A 23,651-nucleotide genomic window follows, 5' to 3' on the forward strand; every position below is an offset into this window, starting at 1 on the left:
TCTTTTAATTTTCATATTACTCATATTACTGTAACGTTTTATTATCATTATGATGTTTGTTAAAATTTATTTTCCTGCTCTTATGCATTAAATTATTAACTAATTAATTTTTTTAAAAAACATATTATTTTTACACATCATATTATTTTTTAGACACATTATTTTCAATTAGACAAATGGGCAAACGTGCTTTGCAAGTTATATAACTGCTGGTATATATATATATATATATATATATATATATATATATATATGAATCGATCCTGTTCGTGTTAAAAAAAAAAAAAAAATCCAAATCAGATTAATTTTTACCACTTTTAAAAAAATAGAATTGTTACCGGACTAGACTGAATCTGGTACCGGATCAAATTTACTGATTCGATTCGGTCCCATCCGATTTACTGGTTCCTCTTTTTTCTTTTTTATCTTTTTCCAATCCAAAACGAAATAATTTTTTTGGACGGTGTGATCACTGCCCATGGATTACGAAAAGTCGCCAATGCAGCAAGCGCCGGTTTCAGCACTGCATGTCTGAATCAATTGCGTGGGACCCAAACATATTCTCACAGCCAAGTACACACACTCCCCTTGTATGGAGCGTGCAATATCCATATTATTATTATTTTTTTCCACATTATCTTTCAATGGAAACCAATTTAGTTTCGAATATGACATAACATATGTATAAAATAAAAAAGAAAAAAACTACTTGCACCCGGGACGGGGACACGCCGCGTATCCGAGTTCCAAGTCAGTATTATTTAAATGGTGTGTTTGCACCCTAAGTTAAACGCACCGTTTCTTTACTTAGTGTTGTTTTTAAAATCAACACTAGTGAAATCAAACTGATACTCGGAACGAAGATGATGTAATATCTTTCGACAATTAGGATTGAACTCGCACCGAAACAATCATGGAAGACGATGAAAAATCCCAATCTTCACCTCGCACCGTTCACACCTTCAAGCTTTCCAAATTTGCTACGAAGACCATTCCCCCACCGAAACATGAAATGATGGGCTTTTATGGCTTGGTGTTCGGGTCTAACTCCAAATAAAGCATGGGTCGGGTGCGTTCGGAGCCAATTTGACAATGTTGGCAAAACAGAGGGAACCCACCGAAATATTCGTCTTCATCAATCTAACAATTGGGCAGCATTGATAGTTTAGAATCAGCATCGACAGTTTAGAACCAAAAATATTCTTTGTCTCCACGTATTGCTCTTTTCTCCGTTATCTCAAAGCCTGACTGACTGGTATTTCCATCTATATCTCTTTTTCTCTCCTTTTCTTTTTAGAAAGCTTTTTTTTTTTTTTTTTTTTGCATTTTTTAGCAGTCTCCGTCTTCATATAAAGAATAGAAAACTTCCGATACCATGAGTGGGTTCTATTTCCACATCAGTTAAGGTACTGTATATGATAATGAAACCCCTTTCCAATGCATAAAAACATTTATTCTTGTCAATCCCACAAACGAGATTTAAGAATAAGATTAGTTGATTGAATGAGAGGAACATGTCCGGAGATCAACTAGTACTGTAGTGTAAATGAATCACTTTGCTTATTTTTTTGGGAGAAAGAACTGTTCAAGAAACCCAAAAATTGAAAAGTAAAAAGCAGCAGAAACATATTTGTCATATCTGTTTGAAGGCTACTTTGGCGTGAAAAGCTACGGTTTACATATCTGCACATTTCACTTAACTGTAATCGGCATTTCTTTACTAGTATTTTAAAATTGCTTTTCTTTTCTGAGAGCGCAAAAATAGTTTCTAAAATTTGAACTTCATTTTGGCGCTTAGGTCTGAAATCGGTCTTTTTTTTTTTATTTTTAATAATAATATAAAGCTGACGTGACAGACGATTCCGCAAAGGGTACCTGCCTTCGGGTACCCGTAGCAGAATTGAATAAAAAAATATAAAAAAAATAAACAAAACAAGGAATAACATATAAATCAAAAGAATGCTCACAAGAAAAAGATATCACAAAAATACAAAATCAAAAGAATGCCCTATTTTCCCCCTTTGCGACCTAGTAATATTAATTCAAGCGCGTGTAAATCAATTTCTTTCTTGGTCACCTGACGGAGTTCATTTTTTTGCTATACTTTCATGTGCTTTAGAAAATAATTATCATATTATAAAAGAAAGAGAGCGCCTTCCCTTGATAGAAAGTGCATATTAATTGTCGGCCTTAGGTTAATCCATCAATTTTGCAAAATCGTTGGATTCGATCTAAATCAATCATAGGAAAGGGAAAAAAAAAAAAGAAAGAAAAATCAGAAAGGGGTTGGTTTGAGTTCATAGGGAAAGTTGGGGATGAATGAGTACGAGGTTGGTTTGAATTTGGTAACATTAGGTTGAATATTCATACTCCCAAAGAACATTTGTTGTGTTTTTCATATCTTTTTTTTTTTGGTCGAAGTTAACTCACAACTGATAGATTTTAAGCAGTCATTAGGTTCATATAATCACAAATAAAGTGAACAATATGAGACATATAAGGAAAGAGGGTGTTGGTGGCAGTAGATTTGGGCTCGTTTAGATAGTCATGAGATGAGATGAGATGATTTTAGATGAGTTGAATAAAATATTATTAGAATATTATTTTTTAATATTATTATTATTTTGAGATTTAAAAAAGTTAAATTGTTTATTATATTTTTTTGTAGAAATTTAAGAAAATTGTAATAATGAGATGAGATGATATGAAACTATTTCTGTGTCCAAACAGTGCCTAATAATTTTATCATTATTTTCCTCCATCAAGTGAAAAATTGAGACTTCTTGTACCCTTCGACTATTTAAATGTTATCTGTTTTGGACATATTGACTAACAATAGTCATATATAGAGATCAAGTGATCGTAGATGTCGTTTTTCAACGATGGTCGTCGATGGTGGTTGAATAATATGCATGCAACAAAGGATGCTTGATGATGACTAAAAATGTAAGGGATCAAAGTTAAATAAATAAGATAAGTATTTGTATCATTCCACACCAAAATTTAAGTTCACAAAAGTTTGGAAGAGATAATCTACTATGAAAATGTACTATTATAAGGTTTAAGGTTTGAATCTTCTTTCGTGTAAACAATCACTAAGGTCTATCGAATTAAAGAATTTTTTCTTTAAATTACCTGACGTGTACTTGTAGAAAACTTCTTGTCAAGGGTTTTGTATACTCTGGAATTAATCGAAACGCTATTTTTGGACACCCGGTACTAATAAAAAAAAAAAACACTCTTAAGCTCTCTTTTTCTCTCTTTTATTACTAGTTGAAGAAAAGAAGGTAGGGGAAGAAACTCACTCTCTTGCACCTATACAATGTCTACATACCAAAGTAGGTGATTAGCATGTCCTTAGGGGGTATTTGTGCGTTTCTTCTTAGCGTTTGTCAATAAGGTGGGCTAGACTTATTGATAGTTTCTCTTGCAACAGAATGATATAGGTGATCTTAGCAAATGGCATTTACTGGAAACATATTATTATTTCTTTTGTTTGGCTATCAAATATTAAAGGGCAGCACACGTAATAGTAAACTTATAAAAATATTTTAAGTTTGATTCGCATTGTCAAATCAAAATTTAATATTTCAAGCAGCTAGTATTGATGATGTTGAGATAAGATCAATTATTTGAGATCGTTTCAAGGGATATTGTTAGGATGATGATTAATAAGATAATAAATAACATTTTTATATTTTAATTAGAGAAATGATATTTATAGATATGAAGTGTGCAAATATTACACAATCTATTTAAAAAAAATAAATAAATACGAGATTTATTTAAAAAATTAATTTTTTAATAATAAATCTCGTTCTTTTTCAAACGATTGTGCGACACTTATATATTTTATGATTGTATATAATATTACTCTTTTAATTAAGATTGGAAAACCTCGAACCAAAAGGAGAATATTGTTTGGCTATACCACTTGACAGAAGTCAAAGAGGTTGTCTAGCATTGGCCAACACAAATAATAATGGCATGGCATTGAGATAACGCAAATGGCGTGAGAAATGAGGGAAGAAAATTTTGGTTGAAAATCAAAGAAAATGTAAATATTGGAATCGAGAGAGAGAGATGAAACGGGCGTCGTTTTAGTTTAAAAATAAACTGACATTTAAATTGAAATAACATCGTTCCACTTATTAACTTTTGTGTATACCTAATATTTATGTTGAATTCTAATGCTTTTTAAGCATTTTTTAAAATTCTTATTAAGATATGAAGACTTGACTCTCAAATATTATTCATGAGAAAGAATGATAAATGAAAATGACCTATTAGTACTCCTCGAGAGTTGGGAAAATATAGAAATTTATAGGAAGCAAATAAATTAACAAAAACAATTAGAAGAATAGAAGTAGTTTCTAATAAAAAAAAAAAAAAGAGAAATGCAGCGTCGTTTGGATAGTTAGTTAAGATGAAAATTAAATAAAATATTATTTTTTTATAATTTGAAAAATTTAAATTATTTATTATATTTTATATAAAAATTTTAAAAAAATTATAATGATAAAATTAGATAAAACACTTTTGGTATCCAAACCAAACCTTGAGAAAAAATACAGAGAGGAATAATTAAAGAAAACGGCGTCGTTTGGGATATCGCCGCCTGCGAGCAAAGAGCCGTGAAGCGCGTGGACACCCGAAAATAAACAAAACTTAAAAAACAAAAGAAAAGAAAAAGCAAAATGGAAAGTCAATTATTAGGGGGGTGGGAACGTCGTCGTTTTACTCATGCAAAATTTGAAAAACAAGAGAAGAGTCGAAGACTGGAGAAACGAAAGAAAGAAAGTGGCAAGAATTTTTTTTTTTAATTATTTTAATTATTTATATATAAAATATGTAAAACTCTCACCTCATCCCCAGTGGCCTATTGGAGACACAAAACCGGACTCTCTCTATCAACGATCCAAACCCTAAAAAATACTTTCTTTTTTTTCGCTATCCGATGCTCTGATCCGATATGTTTCGCGCGGTGGATCTGATTCTCGAGGTGTGTTATTTTTCTTATACTTTTCATCTTATTCTTCTTATTTTTTGCATTCTGATATTTGTTCTTTCTATTTTTTTTTTTTTTTTTTGTTGAAAAGTTTGAGCTGATTGATCTATTTGTTTCATGATTTTTCGCCGTACCGGATCTGGTTCAACTTCAATTTATTTACCTTTCTTTTTTCCTGATCGTGTGTCTTTTCTCTTCTTCTTCGGATAATAATCGTTTTTTGGGTTTTAAATTAACTCGTGTTCTGGTTTTTATGGAACTCTTTCCTATTTTCCCAATGCTTGGATGTAGAGAAAATTGAGGCAACCTAACGTAAACGGATTATAAATGGAACATAAATCTTTGTAATTAAGCCGGACATTATGCCAGGCTCAAAAGGTTGGAGGCTGTATTTTTTACCTTGTTTATTTTATTTTATTTTATTTTTTTTTTGGGGGGGGGGGGGGTTCAGAGTCCGTCAGACGGGTTGCAGTTGTCAAAACTTTATAAATTCTAGGGTTTTATCCTTTTGGCTTCTTTTCTTTTCCAACAAGATTTCTGCAGCCGGGTGGGTTTGTGCAAAATCGCAGATGATATTTGCGGGTTTGAGAGGTTACGTCTCATACTAAATGTAATTGGGAGTTTCTCTTAAATTCTTTTGACTTCTTATTTCACTGGGGTTGTTTGATGAGAATAAACTGTTCAAAACCTGTATGGTGCTGTTGTAGTAATGATGCTTCTAGAGTTCTTTGGCTGGTCTATTTTTCTTCTGAACGTACGCTATGGCACGGTTCTTGCATAGGCAAGTGGTTCTGTTATTTAGAATTTAGGAGGAGCGATACATAGAAAATAATGGTTGTTTGTAGTATATTTCCAGTAAGAATATTTCCTTGCAAGCTAGTTTGAGATTTCTTAATATTGTAGAACAGGATCTACACTTGTCAAAGAGAATCCTGGGTATCTGAAATGTGATGGATTGAAATTTTGATCTTTACAACATTTTAAGAAAATATCAATAATGACTCGAGCTTAGAGGTTTTAAGAAAAACAATCGGTACAAATAACTTGAAATCATAATATGTAATCTCAAAGTGGGTTTTTTCCCACTTGATATGCCCCTTTTCGGACTTGAGCCAATTAAATTCTCAGCTTTAAGAGGCTAATATATGTAGTTATATAAATGTATATTTGTGGTCCTCCTTCAATTCCATTTATATAAGCATCAATTTTTTCTTTTGTTTTGTAAGTAAAAAAAAAAAAAAAAAAAAAAAATATTAAAAGAGGAAAAGGCATGCTCAAAGTGCACAAGATGTATACAAGTGATTGACCTACTAGAAAGAGAAAAAGATACAAGAAAGTCATGTAAATTAAGCCTATTGAAATCTATCGAAGATGTCCAAAGGAGGAGAGTGTTGGGAAAGAAAGTCTTGAGCTCCTCCATTATCCATTCACAATCCTCAAAGCATTAAGCATCGATTATTTTAAAACTGCATTCCCTGTGGATAAAATGAGCTTGCTTCCAAAATAGCGTAAAGAACATGAGTGTTTGAACTTTGACCTAATTTAAGCCTTTAGGCTGCTTTCCAAGGCCAGACTTGAGAAAATCATGCAAAAAGAGGTATTTGGGTATTAGTTCTTCAGCTTTTCCTCAGTTGATCAAATGGTAAGGTTGGGTTATGTATTTTGTTAGAAGTCCTAAAAGGATTTTGTTAGAAGTTACCAAAAGAATTTTCACTGTGTTGCAACTGACATAATTTTTGACAACCATTAATCACGCTTAGGCGTTGCTCTTGTATATGTCCTGTATTCTGGGGCTCTTGCCTATTTTTATGATCAATACAATCTTGTTTACTGATAAGAGAAAAGATGTCAAGAAGTTTTTTAATTTTTTGGGAGAGGGGAGTGTGGCAGTTTTTTTTCCTTTTCTATGATTAGAGTGTGATTAACATACTGGTTTTGCCTTCTGATTCCATCTTCTCCTTACTCTTGTACTCTATAGAATACATCCCAATGTGTGAAGTGATTAAAACTTGTACCACTTGTCTCACCTCAGACCGGACTGACCCTCAATATTTTATCGAGGAACAGTTTTAAATTTGTTGTTTTGGCTATTAATGTCGTCAGCCAGTTATTATTCTCTTTCTTTCATCTCTTCTTATTGAAAAGCTGTAGTTGTCTTCAAATTGATCTTTATGTGTCTGTAGATCCTCTGCAGTTAATTCTGTTTGAAGTTAGGCAAGCATATTAAATGGATGATGATTGAACAGATGGATAAAATGTCCACTCCAACATCTAGGGAGCATGCCCAACGTCTTTATGAGAAGGTATTTCCTCTTTCCTCATTACAATTCGGCTTTTTCCATTCTAAATATGGGGCTTGGATTATCTTTGCAACATAAACTAATTTATGCTAGTAAAAATCTCGCTGGAATTCTTACGTGCATGACTCTCTCTCTCTCTCTCTCTTTATATATATATGTACTTATAAAAAATATATAGATATCTGTAGAATATATCTTTTCTTTAAGAGCACATTTTTCCTTTATGCAGAATGTGGAATTGGAAAAAAGGCGTCGAAGGTCGGCCCAGGCACGCATCCCATCAGATCCGAATGCTTGGCAACAGATGCGTGAGAATTATGAAGCAATAATTCTTGAGGATCATGTTTTCTCTGAGCAGCACAGCATTGAATATGCTCTTTGGCAGTTACACTACAGGAGAATTGAGGAATTGAGACAACACTTTAGTGCTACTTTAGCAACTGCAGGCTCAAACACATCTCAGGGTGTGAAAGGCCCTGCTCGACCTGATCGAATTGCAAAAATAAGAATGCAATTCAAAGCTTTCCTTTCAGAAGCAACTGGGTTTTACCACGATCTTATTTTGAAAATCCGAGCTAAGTATGGCCTTCCTCTGGGTTATTTCTCTGAGGATTCAGACAACCGAATTGTTATGGAGAAAGATGGGAAGAAATCTACTGAAATGAGAAATGGTCTGATATCTTGTCACCGTTGCTTGATATATTTGGGTGACCTTGCACGTTATAAAGGACTATATGGGGAGGGTGACTCTAAAAGTCGGGAGTATGCTGCAGCTTCAAGTTACTATTTGCAAGCTTCATCTCTGTGGCCATCAAGTGGGAATCCCCATCATCAGGTTTTTATTATTGCTCTGCCATTATTCATTCTAACATATTCTTTGTATTGAGTGGATTCTTATGTTTTGTTGTGATTTCAATCTTTCATTGTGACATCCTCTAATTATCATCTCAGCTTGCTATATTGGCTTCCTATTCGGGGGACGAGCTATTGACAGTTTATCGATATTTTCGGAGTCTGGCAGTGGATAGTCCCTTCTCAACAGCAAGGGATAACTTGATTGTTGCATTTGAGAAGGTATAATTTTTTTAATTGATTGGTCTAAAAAATGTGTTATTTTCCTGACTTGTGGCTGCTATATCCTTCTTTTTTGTTTATGTTTTTTCTAAAAAATTTTAATCACTATTATTTGTGGAGAAGTATTTGTTGTGTTGTGGGGACTTAACAGCTAGCCATTGTACAGGTTTCATCTCATTCATTGGTTTCTAGAATAATACTAGACTGATTTAGTCCTCTTCTGATGGAATTCTAGAAGCTTACTGAATAAAGGTGGAAACTAGGCCATTTTCGTTTTCTGTTGGAAGCTCTTTAACAGGTGAACCATGTAACATCAGTTAGATAACTATGAGCAAGCGGGTCAGTTGACTGATATGAAACTTGATATGAGATGATTTAACTTCATCTCAACTAAGGCTTAATCTCATTAAATCAAGGCCGGCTACATGCATCTTTTTTTACCACATAAGATCCATTTTCATCAGAAGGTTGGGAAGTGGTATTCCCGGTTGACCAGGTTCTACCACTGTGGGCCCCAATCATACTTGAAAGAAGAGTTTGATCGTGGCTCAAAGGGACCGCTAGCTATATGCTTTACAAATGGTACTGAAGAATGAGATAGGCGGTGCCATAATGACTTATCATCAGATTATATGTAATACAGAAATACATGTATTGTAAGTAACCTGATTGTTTGTTACTTATAAAAAAAAAAAAAAAGTAACCTGATTTTTTGTATGTGTATTGGGATGGGAAAACTGTGAATATGATCTTCCTTCAATATCACTTCCCTTGAATTTCTCAATGAAAAAAGTGAAGTTTACATTATCTGTTAGGTTTGGGGAATATGCTTTTGTTGTAAGTATTAACTACGAAATCAAATTCCATTCTCTGTCCCAAAATGTATTTTGGATGTCATCACATAGAATAAATAAACCAGCAGCATTTTTTCACGGCTTAATCATGTTAGGCAGTGGTTGAATGAAATTCACTGAATGTCATCTTGACCTCTCTGGACTCGAGCAATGTATATTTTGGTTGGTTGCTTTTGCCATTGTAACAGCTCTTTTCAGTTTTTGTGCTTCTGTCCTGAGTCATGATTTCTGATGCTATGAGAAAACACTTTTAGTATCTGGCTTAATAATGCTTCTCTTTTTTATTTGTTTGACTTTTCATTCTTGGTAGAATCGTCAGACTTACTCTCAACTGTCCGAGGATGTCAAAGCTTCTGTGATCAAGGAATCTCCTGTGCGGTTGACTGGCAAGGGAAAAGGGAAAGGGGATGTGAAACTTGCATCAAAAGATACAAACACAGAAGGCAGCCAAGTAAAGGACGGAGCATCCACTGGGCCCGAGACTTATAAATCCTTTTGTGTTCGGTTTGTTCGTCTAAATGGAATTCTTTTCACACGCACAAGGTATTTACCTGGAAATTTTACTATGGGTATATTTTGACCACTTGCTGTAGACTGATTCTCTCTCTTTCTTCCCCCCTCTCCCTGTGGTATCCTGGCTTTATATTTCTAGCCTGGAGACATTTGCAGAAGTTCTGTCTTTGGTTAGCAGTGGTTTATGTGAACTTCTGACTTCTGGGCCACAAGAAGAGCTGAATTTTGGTGCTGATGCTCTTGAGAATGGACTTCTCATTGTTAGACTTATCTCCATTCTTATATTCACAGTTCATAATGTAAGAAGGGAGGCTGAAGGTCAATCATATTCGGAAATTGTACAGCGTGCTGTTCTACTTCAGAATGCATTTACTGCTGTTTTTGAGTTGATGGGACACATTCTAGAGAGATGTGTGCAGCTGCATGATCCTTCTTCAAGTTACCTCTTACCTGGCATTCTGGTATTTGTAGAATGGCTGGCTTGTTGTCCAGATGTTGCAACAGGCAGTGATGCAGATGAAAAACAGGAAACTGTTAGATCAAGATTTTGGAACAATTGCATATCTTTCTTGAATAAGCTCTTGTCAAATAAGGCGATGTCCATTGATGATGATGAAGATGAGACCTGCTTTAATAACGCAAGCAGGTATGAAGAAGAGGAAACTGAAAATCGGCTTGCTTTGTGGGAGGACTTGGAGTTAAGAGGATTCTTGCCACTACTTCCTGCACAAACAATTTTGGATTTTTCGAGGAAGCATTCCTTTGGAGTTGATGGCAATAAGGAAAAAGTAGCCCGTGTTAGAAGGATCCTAGCTGCAGGGAAGCATCTTGCAAATGTGGTTAGAGTTGATCAAGAACCAATGCGTTTTGATTCGAAGGTCAAGAAATTTATTATCGGTGTTGAGCCTCAAACCACAAATGGTTGCATGTTTACTACCACCTATGGGGCCATGCCTCCTACAAATAGTATGATGTATGAAAAGAAGTTGGAGAAAACAAAGAATCTGGGCATTCCGCAGCAAAATCCTGAATTAGAAGGGGAAGAGGAGGATGAGGTAATAGTTTTTAAGCCCACAGTGGCTGAGAGGCGGTCCGATGCGATTGGTCTGGAATGGGCCCCGTATGAGGGCCTGGATCCTGGTCTAAATGTTTCTACAAATGATATGAAGTTTCTTGGCAGTTCTGTTTCAGCCCCTCTAGGGAATCTTCGGCAGCAGATTGGTCTTGATTCGGGTTTACAAGTTCCTCTATCTGTTGCTAATATGGTCCCCCAGCATCCTCAACCAATTCAATCTTATGCTTCAAAGTGGTCAGTGGAAGAGGAATCTGTTCTTTCTAACGGCTTGAAAGGTCTAAGATTTCCGGAGGATGGACATCTAATGAAATCTGAGCACCAGGACAATGGCATATTCACTCCTGTCAATTCAGCTTCCATCCAGCAAGCTGTCAGTGCCAATAATGGCAGTATGTCTTACAGTCATACAAAAGCTCCAGAACCCTTCATATCTAAGATTGATGCTTTTCCGTTGTCTGGGGTGATGTCAGACAATTTGGCTGTGAAAACATCATCAGCTTCAGTTGCTGGTACAAGAAGAAGTCCAGTTGGTCGGCCTATTAGGCACCTTGGGCCCCCACCTGGTTTTAACCCTGTTCGCCCTAAACAAGTGAATGAACTTGTTTCTGGGTCCGATTTGGTGAGTGAGCTACCAGTAATGGATGATTATAGCTGGTTGGATGGGTATCAGTTGCCATCATCAAGGAAAGGCTCTGGGACAAATAGTTCCATCAATTACCCATCTTATTCTAATGCCCAGCACATCAATATCAGCAATGGCTCGAGTGGGACTGTCAACTTTCCATTTCCTGGAAAACAACTTCCAATTATGCCATTCTCAGTGGAAAACCAAAAGGGCTGGCAAGAATACCAGACCCTTGAACAGCTAAATCTGCACCATGAACAGCAGTTGCAGCAACAGCTTAACCCCATCAATGGAAATCAGCAATTTACTCGGCTGCCTGAGCAATATCAAGGACAGTCCATCTGGACAGGTCGTTACTTCGTGTGATGTCAGTGCGAGAGTATAGGTGGTAAGATCAAGTTTTCTGTTCATAGTTGTAGTTAGTAATTTCTACTGCTGTTATTATTAGGCCTTCTTGTTATTATAGTTAGTTATTTTATTGCCGTAATTAGGAACTCATTCTGATCTGACAAACTTTTTTTTCAAGTATTCTGATCTGAAAAACCCATTCCTCAGGCCCTTGGGAACAATTCTGGTGAATGTACTGCATCCTTTTGCTACCGAATTTAGACTCCAACTTTGTAGCCTTGTCAATGTTGAATTAGTGTTGGAGCATGGGAGGCGATGGCTTTCTTGCAGGCACTTGCTACTACTTGGGTGAGTATTTATCTAACTAATATTGCCTATTTTAAAAAAATTTATCTAAGTAAATATTTGCTCTGTCATTTACACAAATTTCCATTGTGTTGGGGGAAGGGGGGAACATTAATGTGTATCCATATAAATTCTTGTTTGAGGGACGGTTTTGGTTTTTCCTGTTCCTTCTCCACAATAGATCTGGTTTTTTGTGGTACATGTTTTCCCACCATGTATGTTTCTGTTGTTGAGCCTTGATCCCCAATTATCAATGAGAACAAATACATTAAGTATTGAATTGGCTGATGTTTTGATTTATTAGATATTTGATTTCTATATAAGTATGTGCACAAACATGTACTTGGGTTTTTTCTTTATGACTTGTGAACTATTTCCTAGTAACATGCCAAAAAAAAAAAAAAAATCTATTTGGAGGTTAGGTGCATCGGTATCTTTTTTCAATTTAGGGTGAGTGGTTGGAAATTGATAACCTAGTATGTTGCTTTGCTAATAATGTTGTGAATATAGGGCCTAACTTTAAATATGCAGATTACTTTGTGAAATTACCAAAGATGGAAGGAATGATAAATAATGTGAGCAGATCCCCCCCCCCCCCCCCCCCCCCCCCCCCCCCCCCTCTAGTAGCTTTCTTCTGACTTCTGAGGCTCATTTTGTCTGGTTCAAATACGAAACGAATGAAAATCCATTATTTTGATCATTTTTATAGCAAGCTATTTTTTTCATTCACCACAATTGTATGAGATTCGAGCCTAATCTGAATCAGATCTTTCTTGGTTGTGACATTTGGGTTTCCACCAATTGATTTGTATAGAGTTCAGTCAACTTGCACCCCTTTTTCTCGGGCAGTATTTCTTTGATAACTTTCTTCCCAGGCAATATTACTTGGTACTTTGACAACCCTTGCTCTAGATTTCATATTCAAATCTCGTCACTGGTATAGATGATGACCTGCTTTCCTCCCTTATCACAATGAAAGGCACCGCTATCTCTTTCCTCTCTGTTCAGGTGTATAATTACACAAAATTCATTTTTTGTGGTACTTCTTCTCTAATTGACACTGCCTTGGGGAAGAGGAACTTGACTGCCTCTAAGTTTACCAAAATCTATATGAATAGTAACTAGTAAACTATAGCATGCAATGCACACATTTCTAGTTTTTGTTTGTTTGGGGCTAGGATCTTTTTTTGAACTGAATTTGTTTTTGTATTTTCTCTGTTTCGATGCTTTTGTTCAACTTCCTCTGTTTTGGTTCTGTTATTATGTGCACTTTGGTTTTGTCTCTTTTTACAGATTTCGTCGAGCTTTAAAGCCTGGTGGAAGAGAAATATGGATTCGAAGTTCATAAGCAGTAGATGCCTTGTCTGGTTACTTGGGATGGATAGAAATAAGATCATCTGTTGTTTTGGGTCTCGTGCCTCGGACAATTGGTGTAATTAAAATGTGCTTCCCATTCTACTCAACTGTTAGACATTCTAGCTGTCAAAAACACTGCTGTGGTCTTCAGCTGGCAGCCGATAAAATATATAATGCTACTTGAGGCCGAGTTGTTCGCTACAATACGAGCCACAGTCCGGGAAGGTTGCTGGTTGTGATGTGGGGTATCGGCAAGTTGGACAGTGTGATATGATAAAAGACATGAGATGAAGAGTGTATTTGGGTGAGTGCAAGTGTAATACTGTATGGTCGTTGCTTCAGGAAAGACTCTGTGTGTTGATATTATTATGCCTATGCCTATTGTGTAATAATTTTATGGGTAAATTATGTGATAAGGGATAATATAAAATAGCATTATGGTGCTTTCAAAAGTCGGGCTGGACTCGGAACTTTTTTTTTTATTTTTTATGATTAAATAAGCTGTGGAAATTACCTCTCTTATGTTGGATGTCTCGCATTATTATTTTTATGAGATTTGTTTTGGTTTACTTATCCAAGCGGGTTGTGTGAAAATTAATGTATTGGTCATTGAGGCTTACCTGTTCTTTTTCTTTCTCTTCTATTTTAGAGGTGACAAAGATGGTCATCACGAGGTCTTAAATATTAGGGCTCGTTTAGATAGTAAGATAGGATGATTTTAAATTAGTTGATTAAAATGTTATTAGAATATTATTTTATAATAATATTATTATTTTAGGTTTTGAAAAAATTGAATTGTTTATTATATTTCGAGTGAGAATTTGAGAAAGTTGTAATGATAAGATGTGATTGGTTTTCTATCCAAACAAGCCCTTAAGTGTCTCAAAAGACTTATCTTTTGGAATGATTTAGGATCCCATTGAAATGCAATTTCTCCTTTATTTTTAGAGGATATAGCAATAATAGCATTTCATTTTATACTTTGGAGAGCTAGCAGGGTCCTTGCAATAGGTCTCGCAACAGGGCCTCCGACAGTTTAGTTTCACCAGCAATGCTTTCATCTCTCTCTATCCTCTCCACAACCCAATTATGTTATTAAACCATCAACATCAACTTACAATTATGAAAAGCTCTGTAGTCGGATCATGTCTAATTATAGGGAGGTGGTGCATGCATGGCAGCAGCTTCAAACTCACATTATAAATCGATCAAGATGTTTTACCGACCTGATCACCAACTGATCAATATTAATTAATATTATTCTCGTTGGGATCGATCAAGTACTGTTTCAACAAAGCAAGGAATGAAAATCACAAGGGAATTAATTAATATTTATGAGTTCACCAGGCCACATTATCAATTAGCTGCCCAAATATATATATATATATATATATATATATAAATAATTAATGGACATTCCCATTCCCATTCCCATTCCCTGAGGAAATGTGTGAGTCTGAAATGTTTGTTTCCAGCGTTAGATGTCTCGAGCAATTGAAGAAAATTAAGATTTATGACTGTGGGGTGGAGGAAATTGTTGCGGCTGAAGGAGGAGCAGCAGTAGAAATGACGTTGGTGTTTCCTCAAGTAACTTCTCCGTGTCTTTAAAATTTAGGGAGACTCAAGGGAGTGCATGATTCAAAATGGTCGATGCTGAAAGAGATGCGGATTCTTGAATGCGAGAAAGTTAAGGTAAGACGCTATATAAATTATTTAGCTCTATTAAGATTTTCACATTTAGGTAGAAGATGTAGAGGCTGACATCATTTTCATGAAAGTGAATGAGAATTTTACATTCCAATATTATAAAATTTAGTTAACTAATCTTTCTAAATTATAAATTTAATTACAATATTAATCATTAACAGAAAAATACTCAAATTTCGTTACTCTTAAGTATCAGATTCATAAAAATATATATGTATTTTTTTTAAAAGAAGCACATACCAATATGTAAGCATATATATTTTTGTTTGGATAGAAAAACGATCTCATCTCATCTCATCATTACAACTTTCTCAAATTTTCATATAAAATATAATAAATAATTCAACTTTTTCAAACCTCAAAACAAAAATAATATTAAAAAAATATATTCTAATAATATTTTATTCAACTTTCAATTTTTATCTCAACTCATCTCATCTGCGAAAATAAACGAGGCCTAAAATGTCTCTGGACTTTGAAGAGTCAAGCATTGGGGTGACGGGAAAACTTAAAAATTGTTTAAAAAAAATAATAATCATAAAAGTTTTGAAAAAGGTATTTCAATGTAGACACTCAAAACGAAATCTCTGGTTCAAAATCTAATAAATGTATATACAAAAGAATTAGTGCCTTTCATTTTTACAAGTAAGAAACTTGTCCTAAATGATCCCATTTGCTTGGTTCATCAGACCATTCCTTCTCTTTACCTATACCGTTCATTCATTCAGTCTCTGCAGTTTTTATTGATGGCACTCTCCGGCCGGGGGGGCCGCCACTGATATCAGTAGCAATATAAGGATCAATGGTTGATTATCTTACTTTTGGTCTCAGCCGCTAGTTAATGTCTCCCACCCGGGAATATTTGATGTAGCCTCATTCACCATCTTTACGAGTCTCACCTGCCAGCAATGATATATAGAGTAGGATCAACTTAGAAAGAAAGATCACATAAGTTGCACCTCAACTCTATGATGAGCATAAATGCAAGGGGGGAGAATTATTGATAATTAGAAGGCATAGGTACTGTCTGAGCTGGGTCTTAAACATGCTAATATAACCCAGACAAAAACAAGTACAAATTAGCACCATCATGGTATTGTGAGGTCAAATAACAATGAACATAGGAATAACTAGAAAATATTCAAACAGCAATGCATAGAGGCACCCTTTAAATTTATCATTTTCATTTCCTAGCCCTGGTTACTAATGTCAACTAGATGACTTGAGTAAGAAAAAGAGTTTTGCTACTCATCATCCTTACATGCCACACGTCATACTTATTTTTATTTATTTTAAATTTTTTTGGTTTTATTTTTCCTAAACTAATTGAATTCTTCCTACTCATCATCCATATACCATACATTTGGTAAGAGAAAAAAAAATTAAAAAATTAAAAAATTATGTGTGGTGTGTGGTGTGGGGATGATGAGTAGAAGTTTTTTAATAATAATGTGTCCTTGTGCTGTTATTTTACAGAATCGAACACATGTAGGTACAAGAAAATACAAAACGCAGAGAAAAGATAACCTGTGCAATTTCACCAACTACTTAAATACACACTATATATTTGTATATTGAGCAATGAAATGAACTTATTACATCTACCTCATCTATTAATAACAAAGTAATGCATTATATAGAATTTGGCTACCAAAACCACAGTAAGAGAATATCAGGTTTAAAGAAGGCATTCTCCAAAGTAATCACAGTTCAGTATTAAAAGTAGACTTGAGCCAACAGGGAAAAAAAACTCAACATACTTGAAAACACTATGGTAAAGTTCCTATACCTGTGTATATTTCTTATAATTAGATCTCAAAATTTTCCACAGTTACTGGAAAAACGGCCACCCCTTGGTTTCTCTCATCCCTAGGCAAAGCCACGCCATTACCACAACAAAGTAGAGGCTCATCAATTTAATCTCTCTTCTTAAACAACTAACCAAACTTGCTGCTCTTGTTCTTCTTCTTCATTTTTTTGTTTGGGTTAATGTTGACGTTGATAGCCTGCCCAAGTGCACCAATGAGGGGCTTCACCTCATTTAAGCTAGGTTCCCAGGGGAGGGCAGAACCTAGGTTTAGACCGACCACCCCCCCCCCCCCCCCCCCCCCCCCCCCCCCCCCCCCCCCCCCCCCCCCCCCCCCCCCCCCCCAAATTAAATATGAAACTAAATCTACCCTCCAGGGGGCAACTCAAGTCATTCAAGATTAGATCAGTTGCACTAACTGATTCACATTATAACTAGTTTTTGGTCATTCTCTATACAGGCGTGCCTCTGTAAAAGAAAAAAAAATGCCACTTACATTAATATTCCAGCTGCCAACCTTGTCCTCTTCACTTTACTTTAGATATTAATGCTAATGCCTGACCAAATAACTGTTCCCCTACACCTTTTTCCTATTGGCTCGTGCCTATATGAATACAATTTTGGTTCAAGTTATTAGAGTGCAGATTTTCCTATTTCTGAGTAAAAGGGAGATTTCTATTTTTCCTGAAACTTCCATAAATTTTAGTGAAATTATTTTTTTCAGTGTCTTATTTAGCAGCAGTAACAGGTAACAAAGTTAACTGACAATGTCACTTATATGCACAAAAAGATCAACATTTTAGACCAACTAGACAAGCAGTCTGTGATTGCAGTTGCTGAATCTGGCAAAATTCCTTAACCCAAAGATTTGGGCCAACAACATTAAACCATAATTTTTTTATGAGTAACATAAAACCAAAAATTTAACAATGTAACAAACAGGGACCAAGAATTATACTGATAGATTATGAATGGTTAAAATTCAAAGTAGAACATAAATGACAAAAAGAGAAATCTGACATAAGATAAAAAGAAGCTAGTACTATTGGACCGGATGGGTTAATGACAACTACAATCTTATTGGATGATTACATTCATTGAAGTGATAAAATTAAATAATGATGTGTTAAAGACACATGGGCAATGGAATATAAGCATCCAACATCTTAAGCTTGGCACGTTGTTATGGTGTAACACATGATCAGTAATTGTAGTTCAAGGAATGGGCTGTGCTTAGAAGCTTTATTGCAGGTCTCGAAACACCACCATAATGATGATTAAGGGGGTAAACTGTTTCATAATGGACTTACCACACTTTCAGGAACTCCTGGAGGGGGTAAGGAGAGGTTTCTTGGTGGAGGACCAGTAAGATATGATCTCTTGTCAAAACGCCATTCTCCAACCTTTCCATATGTTAGTACTCCCTGGATGATGACAACTTGGAATAAACAACTTAATGAATAATGACCAAGTGAACAAGCCTTGTTACATTTTGAATCAACAATTTTCACCCATGAATCATCAACAATTTTCAGTTAATTTCATACGTTTTGAATCAGAATAACTCAGATTCCATTTTGAAGTTCCAATGTCAATTTTCCCCTTAGTTTAAGAAAGTCATGAACTCCGAAGAAAGAGCATGTAAAAGTCAGAAACTTGTCCAACAAAACCCATCAGATGGAAACTTTTGTAAAGAAGAGATGAGGGAAAAACATGTGTCAGGAACCTTTGTGTCATTTTATATGCTTTTCTGTCCAAATTAATGACTGTTTTAGATGGAGGGGACAAATTGACACTGAAACCTCAAATAAGGTCCAATTTACTCCAAGTCAAAGTTTATGGGCATAAAAATAAGAAAAGGGTTGTAGTTCTTCGGGAGAAGCACTTACGCATAAACAAACAAAAGGTTTCAACATCTCTATCAGGAACGACAGTAACAATCCCAGTTAAACAATCAGTTTTACTGCACGCGCATGCGCACACACACACACACACATATATATATATAGATATAGATATAGATATAGATAGATAGATAGAGATAGAGAGAGAGAGAGAGAGCAAGAGAGCTGCTAACCTTTGAATTATAGTCACATCCATAAGTATAATGGATGATGAACTTCTTTCCCACATTTAGATCCCATGGAGGCTGGAAACTCATAATGATGCATGTTAATGACTATTGCTGACTAGAGGAAAAAGTGAACACAAAATGGATAAATAGGCATCATTAATACCTGCAACATAAAGTCTTTACGAAGAATATGGCGCACATCATGCAATGCAGACGCTACAGCATATGCATACCTACTCAACAAAAAAGAAAAAGAAATAAACATCACAAGATACATCGGCAATGTCCTGATCCGATAGCATCCACTAAATAAAACTAATATGAGATCTTCTAGAATAACACTCACATTTCAAGCACCCATCCAAAAGCCTTATCTGTCTCTGGATCATCTTTCATTCTCAAGGAAACATTCACCCATGTGGGAGCAATTTCCTCCAGTGATGACTGAAGCAGATAATTTGGTGAATAGCAAAGAAGGAAAGAAAAAAGGTCAGGGTGTGACATCACAACTATAACTGTAATGACCATGACAACAGCTCAGCATTTTTAGCACAATTCTAAAACTCATTCAACCTTTCTTCTTTTACAGTTCTGTATAATATCTTGCACCTTCTTAGGTTTATGAAACCCTATTGTCAGTTGTTCAGAAAACTTATATAGTAATAAATTTAAATAATTCAATGACACAATAAGGTCAGTACGCATGCTAATATAGTGATTAAGATCTTACCTTTTTGATAATTACAGGAGAATTGCCAATTGGATCAATATCAGCCACAGGACCATTCTCCTCTGGATAAAATTTCCGAATTATTTTCTCATGCTCAGCTGGTTTAATGTAGAAAAAAGGAAACCCTGCTGGTTGGATTCCATCTGCCAAGTTAGGTAGAGGGTTTACAAATATATGATCAGGCTCTGCCATCAGAATGTATCTGTATCAACAACAAATGTACCCGCTTTCAGATTTCAATCAAGTCAAAGAGCAAATAATTTCTAAATAAAAGTTCAGATACTCACTCTTCTTCAATTTTTGCTTTTTCCAGCCATTGCACAAAAGCCCATGGTCTATTTAGAACAACATAACCCTGGATATGACATTAAAATTGAATCAGAAAATTTCCATATATGGTCAAACATAATTGCGTGATTGCTGAAAATTCAAGATAGATACACAAAAGAAAACTAGAAGAAGAAGATCAAGAACACATGGCACTGAAACCGACATATACTAGCTTCATACTACAGTTATCTGGATATTTTCACCCAGTGAAAAAGAGAAACCAAAAAAGCATCTTGAAAGATTGGCAATAGAACAATAAAATTAACAAAACAATCAATGTCCGGGTGAGCATTAGAAACAAGATTGATAAATGAGAAAAGCTGCTACGTGAAGAATCATATTCCTAAAGTTAGTCGGTTCAGAAGTCTTCTGAATTACAAGATTTACAAATTGATTAATATAAGAAAAGATGAGAACTTGAGATACAGCATCAATAAGATTCTCACCCGATCCAAGCCCTCTGGAAGAGGATCAACCACGAAAGTAGGAATTTCCTCCATCAACTTGTCTGGACTTCCAGAATGCAAAATTCGGGTAAACTCTCCCATGTCTGATCCAGGCATTTCTTTGACCTTCTTATACCAGTAATGCATAATCCGACACTGCCATTGGCTATAAGAAGCATCTGTTGCCGTAAGGGCAACGTGAAACTTTGAATTCCTTGATCTCTTCATCTTCTCAGGTATCCCAATAATGGGATCAAACCAGTCCAATCTGTCCGCCACCCAACTCCCCGAATTGGAAGCTTTGTTGTGTATTACGATAGACAAAAAATTATAGCTTGCAAAGAAAAATCCAAGCGCCAAAAGCACCAAAAGTACCGGAGATGCACGTCCCGTGTTTTTCCTTCCAATCATCTTCAAGTCTTATTATAGGAACATCAAATTACAAATCTTTAAAAGTCAACTAAGTTCCATTATTCTCTCTAGAACAGCTTTTGAATGAAAAACCTAGTGCCAATATAATCCTTCAATTCCACAACTTCAATATACATAACACAATTTAGACAAACAAAAAGGCTGCCTTTACTACTCAATTCTCAATGCATCAATCAGAAACCGCAAGAAAAATGCAAGCACAGTTCTGCATTAGAATTACAAGAAAGTCACGATAAAGTAATTGTGATAACGTGTAGATACTATAGCAACAAGCAAGCAAACGAGTTGAATATAGATTCTGAGAGCAACCAAAATTCAGAAATCTGTTTTTTATTTTCAATGGTTAATAAAAAAGACACCAGCAACCAATGCCTGTACTACTCAATTCTCAATGCATCAATCAGAAACCGCAAGAAAAATGCAAGCACAGTTCTACATTAGAATTACAAGAAAGTCACGATAAAGTAATTGTGATAAAGTGTAGATACTATATCAACAAGCAAGCAAACGAGTTGAATATAGATTCTGAGAGCAACCAAAATTCAGAAATCTGTTTTTTATTTTCAATGGTTAATAAAAAAGACACCAGCAACCAATGCCTTTACTACTCAATTCTCAATGCATCAATCAGAAACCGCAAGAAAAATGCAAGCACAGTTCTGCATTAGAATTACAAGAAAGTCACGATAAAGTAATTGTGATAAAGTGTAGATACTATAGCAAAAAGCAAGCAAACGAGTTGAATATAGATTCTGAGAGCAACCAAAATTCAGAAATCTGTTTTTTATTTTCAATGGTTAATAAAAAAGACACCAGCAACCAATCCCATTCATTCGAAAATATAGAAAAAGGATAAATCATACAGCAGGAGGGATTTTCAGACGTATTCATATCAGATCTGAGACTTCACTTCAAAGAAAACCCGAATGGGCACACCTAAAACTCAATTCCGAGCAGAAACGTGACAACGACAGAGAAAGAGAGAGAAGGAAGACAATTGAACGAACGAAATAAATTGCATTGCATCGGACAACTGACATATCTTAAAAGCGAAATAAATGTGCAGAAAAAGAAACAATACCTGAGGGGAACAGAGGGCGCAGAGTATCAGAGAGAGAGAGAGAGAGAGAGAGAGAGAGAGAGACTGAGGTTTTGGATTGGATTGTGAAAGCTTAATTAGTGGAAGACGCAGAGGTTTGAAAAGTTTAAAGCAACAGAATGACAGAGGCCTCTGCCCTTTATATGTATAGAGAGATCACACGTCGGCCGAAAGGACCACGACCATGTTACGATGAAAGGCGTAAGCAAGGACAGTGCAGCTTTGGCGGTTGGCCGATCGTTTTCGCTCCACATCAGCCATTGGGAGCCAATATTGATATTTCACGATCCAAAAATGCCGGATGTAATTGAAAAAATTTATAAAAGAGTAGTGAGTGCCACGTTTATAAAGAAATTATATAAAATAATTCTATGTTTTGTATTATCTGTTAAATTTATTTTATAATAAAATTAATTTTACAATCTTACAAACGACATAAAGTCACATTAATTTATAAAATTCTTTTAATGTAATTCATTTATGACTAGAGTATTTTCTTTTATAAAATACTTACCTTCTTCACCTCTAAACGTTCAAAATTATGAAATTTAGATTTTTAAAAAAAATAACAAGATAAATCTTTTACGTAAAATTATAAATAAAATTATAAATATTTATAGTACTATTCTTTTCTCATTTTCATCTAATTTTTTTTAAGATCAAATTAATAAGCAACACTCATGACACTCAACATGCAATCCCATAAAGCACAGCATTCAACTATGATTGAGATATTTATTAATTGCTTAGATCAAATTGGAGAGTTCAATACACATAAAGATAGACATATCATTAAAGAGAAATTCTTCTAATTTATTTTAACTTAATTTTGATTTTTTCAAAAAAAAAAAAAACTAAAAATATAGTCTCGGATTAATATTTAAGAGACTGAGTATTAATACTAGATATAGTTTTAGATTGTGCAAGTTCCGTGTACTTTAAAAAATAATTTTTCTTAAATGAATCTTAAATTATTCACTTTTTTAAAAATAGTACGCATGATATGTACATCCTAAAATTACAAATATCATTTCTCAAATTCTAATATGACTATTATAGACTACAAAATTAGGCATTTTATAGCGATTTTAAAATTGCTACAAAAAAAATCGCCACAATTAATCCTTATTTGCAGAAATTTTTTAATTGCGGCGATTTTCGTTTCGCTGTTGAAATCCAAAGCAATGTATACGAAATGTTGATGTTGAAATTACTTTTCACATATTTGTGGCTACTTTTTTTTACCTTTGCGGTGATTTACTATCGTCACAAATAAAATTTATAACTGCAGCGGTGTTTTAGTTGTGACGAATAGGAAAATCGCCACAATAGATATTTTTGAGGCGAATTATTGCTTATTAGTGGCGAATAAAAAGAGCTGGAAATAACCTTTTACAAATTTTATGAAAAATTGTAGATGACTATTTCCGGTGAATCTTTAGTCGCCTGAAATGAGTAGTTCCAACAATATTTAAATCGGTTGAAATTGAGCAATTCGGTTTTGCTGCGAGTCACACGATATTAATAT

At 34.9% G+C, this 23,651-nt stretch overlaps 2 protein-coding genes and 1 long non-coding RNA gene across 6 annotated transcripts; 2 read left to right on the forward strand and 1 right to left on the reverse strand.

Annotated features, from left to right (window-relative positions):
- The first annotated feature begins 1,162 nt into the window (after positions 1-1,162).
- LOC121240201 lies at positions 1,163-16,856 on the forward strand. Its single transcript, XR_005935486.1, has 3 exons — positions 1,163-1,255; positions 14,150-14,161; positions 16,846-16,856. It is a non-coding gene; the product is annotated as an uncharacterized LOC121240201 (long non-coding RNA).
- LOC121240198 (protein SMG7-like) lies at positions 4,834-13,579 on the forward strand. Of its 2 annotated transcripts, none has more exons than XM_041137598.1 (8): positions 4,834-5,002; positions 7,255-7,311; positions 7,538-8,143; positions 8,260-8,382; positions 9,547-9,779; positions 9,889-11,837; positions 12,005-12,145; positions 13,436-13,579. In XM_041137598.1, exons 1-6 carry the CDS (start codon positions 4,973-4,975, stop codon positions 11,813-11,815), a joined length of 2,976 nt encoding a protein of 991 aa, XP_040993532.1. In that variant the 5' UTR covers positions 4,834-4,972; the 3' UTR covers positions 11,816-11,837; positions 12,005-12,145; positions 13,436-13,579. The 2 variants fall into 2 exon arrangements, with proteins under 2 accessions (XP_040993532.1, XP_040993533.1); XM_041137599.1 differs by having other exon boundaries at positions 4,844-5,002; positions 7,192-7,311.
- Positions 15,774-22,288, reverse strand: LOC121240200 (hydroxyproline O-arabinosyltransferase PLENTY-like). Of its 3 annotated transcripts, none has more exons than XM_041137600.1 (9): positions 22,106-22,273; positions 20,593-21,229; positions 20,104-20,171; positions 19,817-20,018; positions 19,433-19,530; positions 19,250-19,319; positions 19,090-19,161; positions 18,323-18,436; positions 15,774-16,104 (listed from the first exon to the last, which is right to left on the reverse strand). In XM_041137600.1, the coding sequence occupies exons 2-9, from the start codon at positions 21,001-21,003 to the stop codon at positions 16,033-16,035; spliced, it is 1,107 nt and encodes a 368-aa protein (XP_040993534.1). In that variant the 5' UTR covers positions 21,004-21,229; positions 22,106-22,273; the 3' UTR covers positions 15,774-16,032. The 3 variants fall into 3 exon arrangements, 2 of the variants coding, with proteins under 2 accessions (XP_040993534.1, XP_040993535.1); XM_041137601.1 differs by lacking the exon at positions 22,106-22,273 and adding an exon at positions 21,888-22,052; XR_005935484.1 differs by having other exon boundaries at positions 16,070-16,104; positions 18,323-18,450; positions 22,106-22,288.
- Positions 22,289-23,651: the final 1,363 nt, after the last annotated feature.

The sequence above is a fragment of the Juglans microcarpa x Juglans regia genome, chromosome 7S, assembly GCF_004785595.1.
Source record: "Juglans microcarpa x Juglans regia isolate MS1-56 chromosome 7S, Jm3101_v1.0, whole genome shotgun sequence".
NCBI lineage: Eukaryota > Viridiplantae > Streptophyta > Magnoliopsida > Fagales > Juglandaceae > Juglans > Juglans microcarpa x Juglans regia.

Excerpts from the sequence above, each read along its gene's own strand:
- LOC121240198 (XM_041137598.1), top strand. The coding sequence starts at position 4,973 with ATGTTTCGCGCGGTGGATCTGATTCTCGAG. Across the intron at positions 7,312-7,537 it reads CCCAACGTCTTTATGAGAAG|AATGTGGAATTGGAAAAAAG; the intron begins GTATTTCCTCTT and ends TCCTTTATGCAG. Across the intron at positions 9,780-9,888 it reads ATTCTTTTCACACGCACAAG|CCTGGAGACATTTGCAGAAG; the intron begins GTATTTACCTGG and ends TTATATTTCTAG.
- LOC121240200 (XM_041137600.1), bottom strand. The coding sequence starts at position 21,003 with ATGATTGGAAGGAAAAACACGGGACGTGCATCTCCGGTACTTTTGGTG. Across the intron at positions 20,019-20,103 it reads AAAGCAAAAATTGAAGAAGA|ATACATTCTGATGGCAGAGC; the intron begins GTGAGTATCTGA and ends TTGTTGATACAG. Across the intron at positions 19,162-19,249 it reads GTAAAGACTTTATGTTGCAG|CCTCCATGGGATCTAAATGT; the intron begins GTATTAATGATG and ends ATGAGTTTCCAG.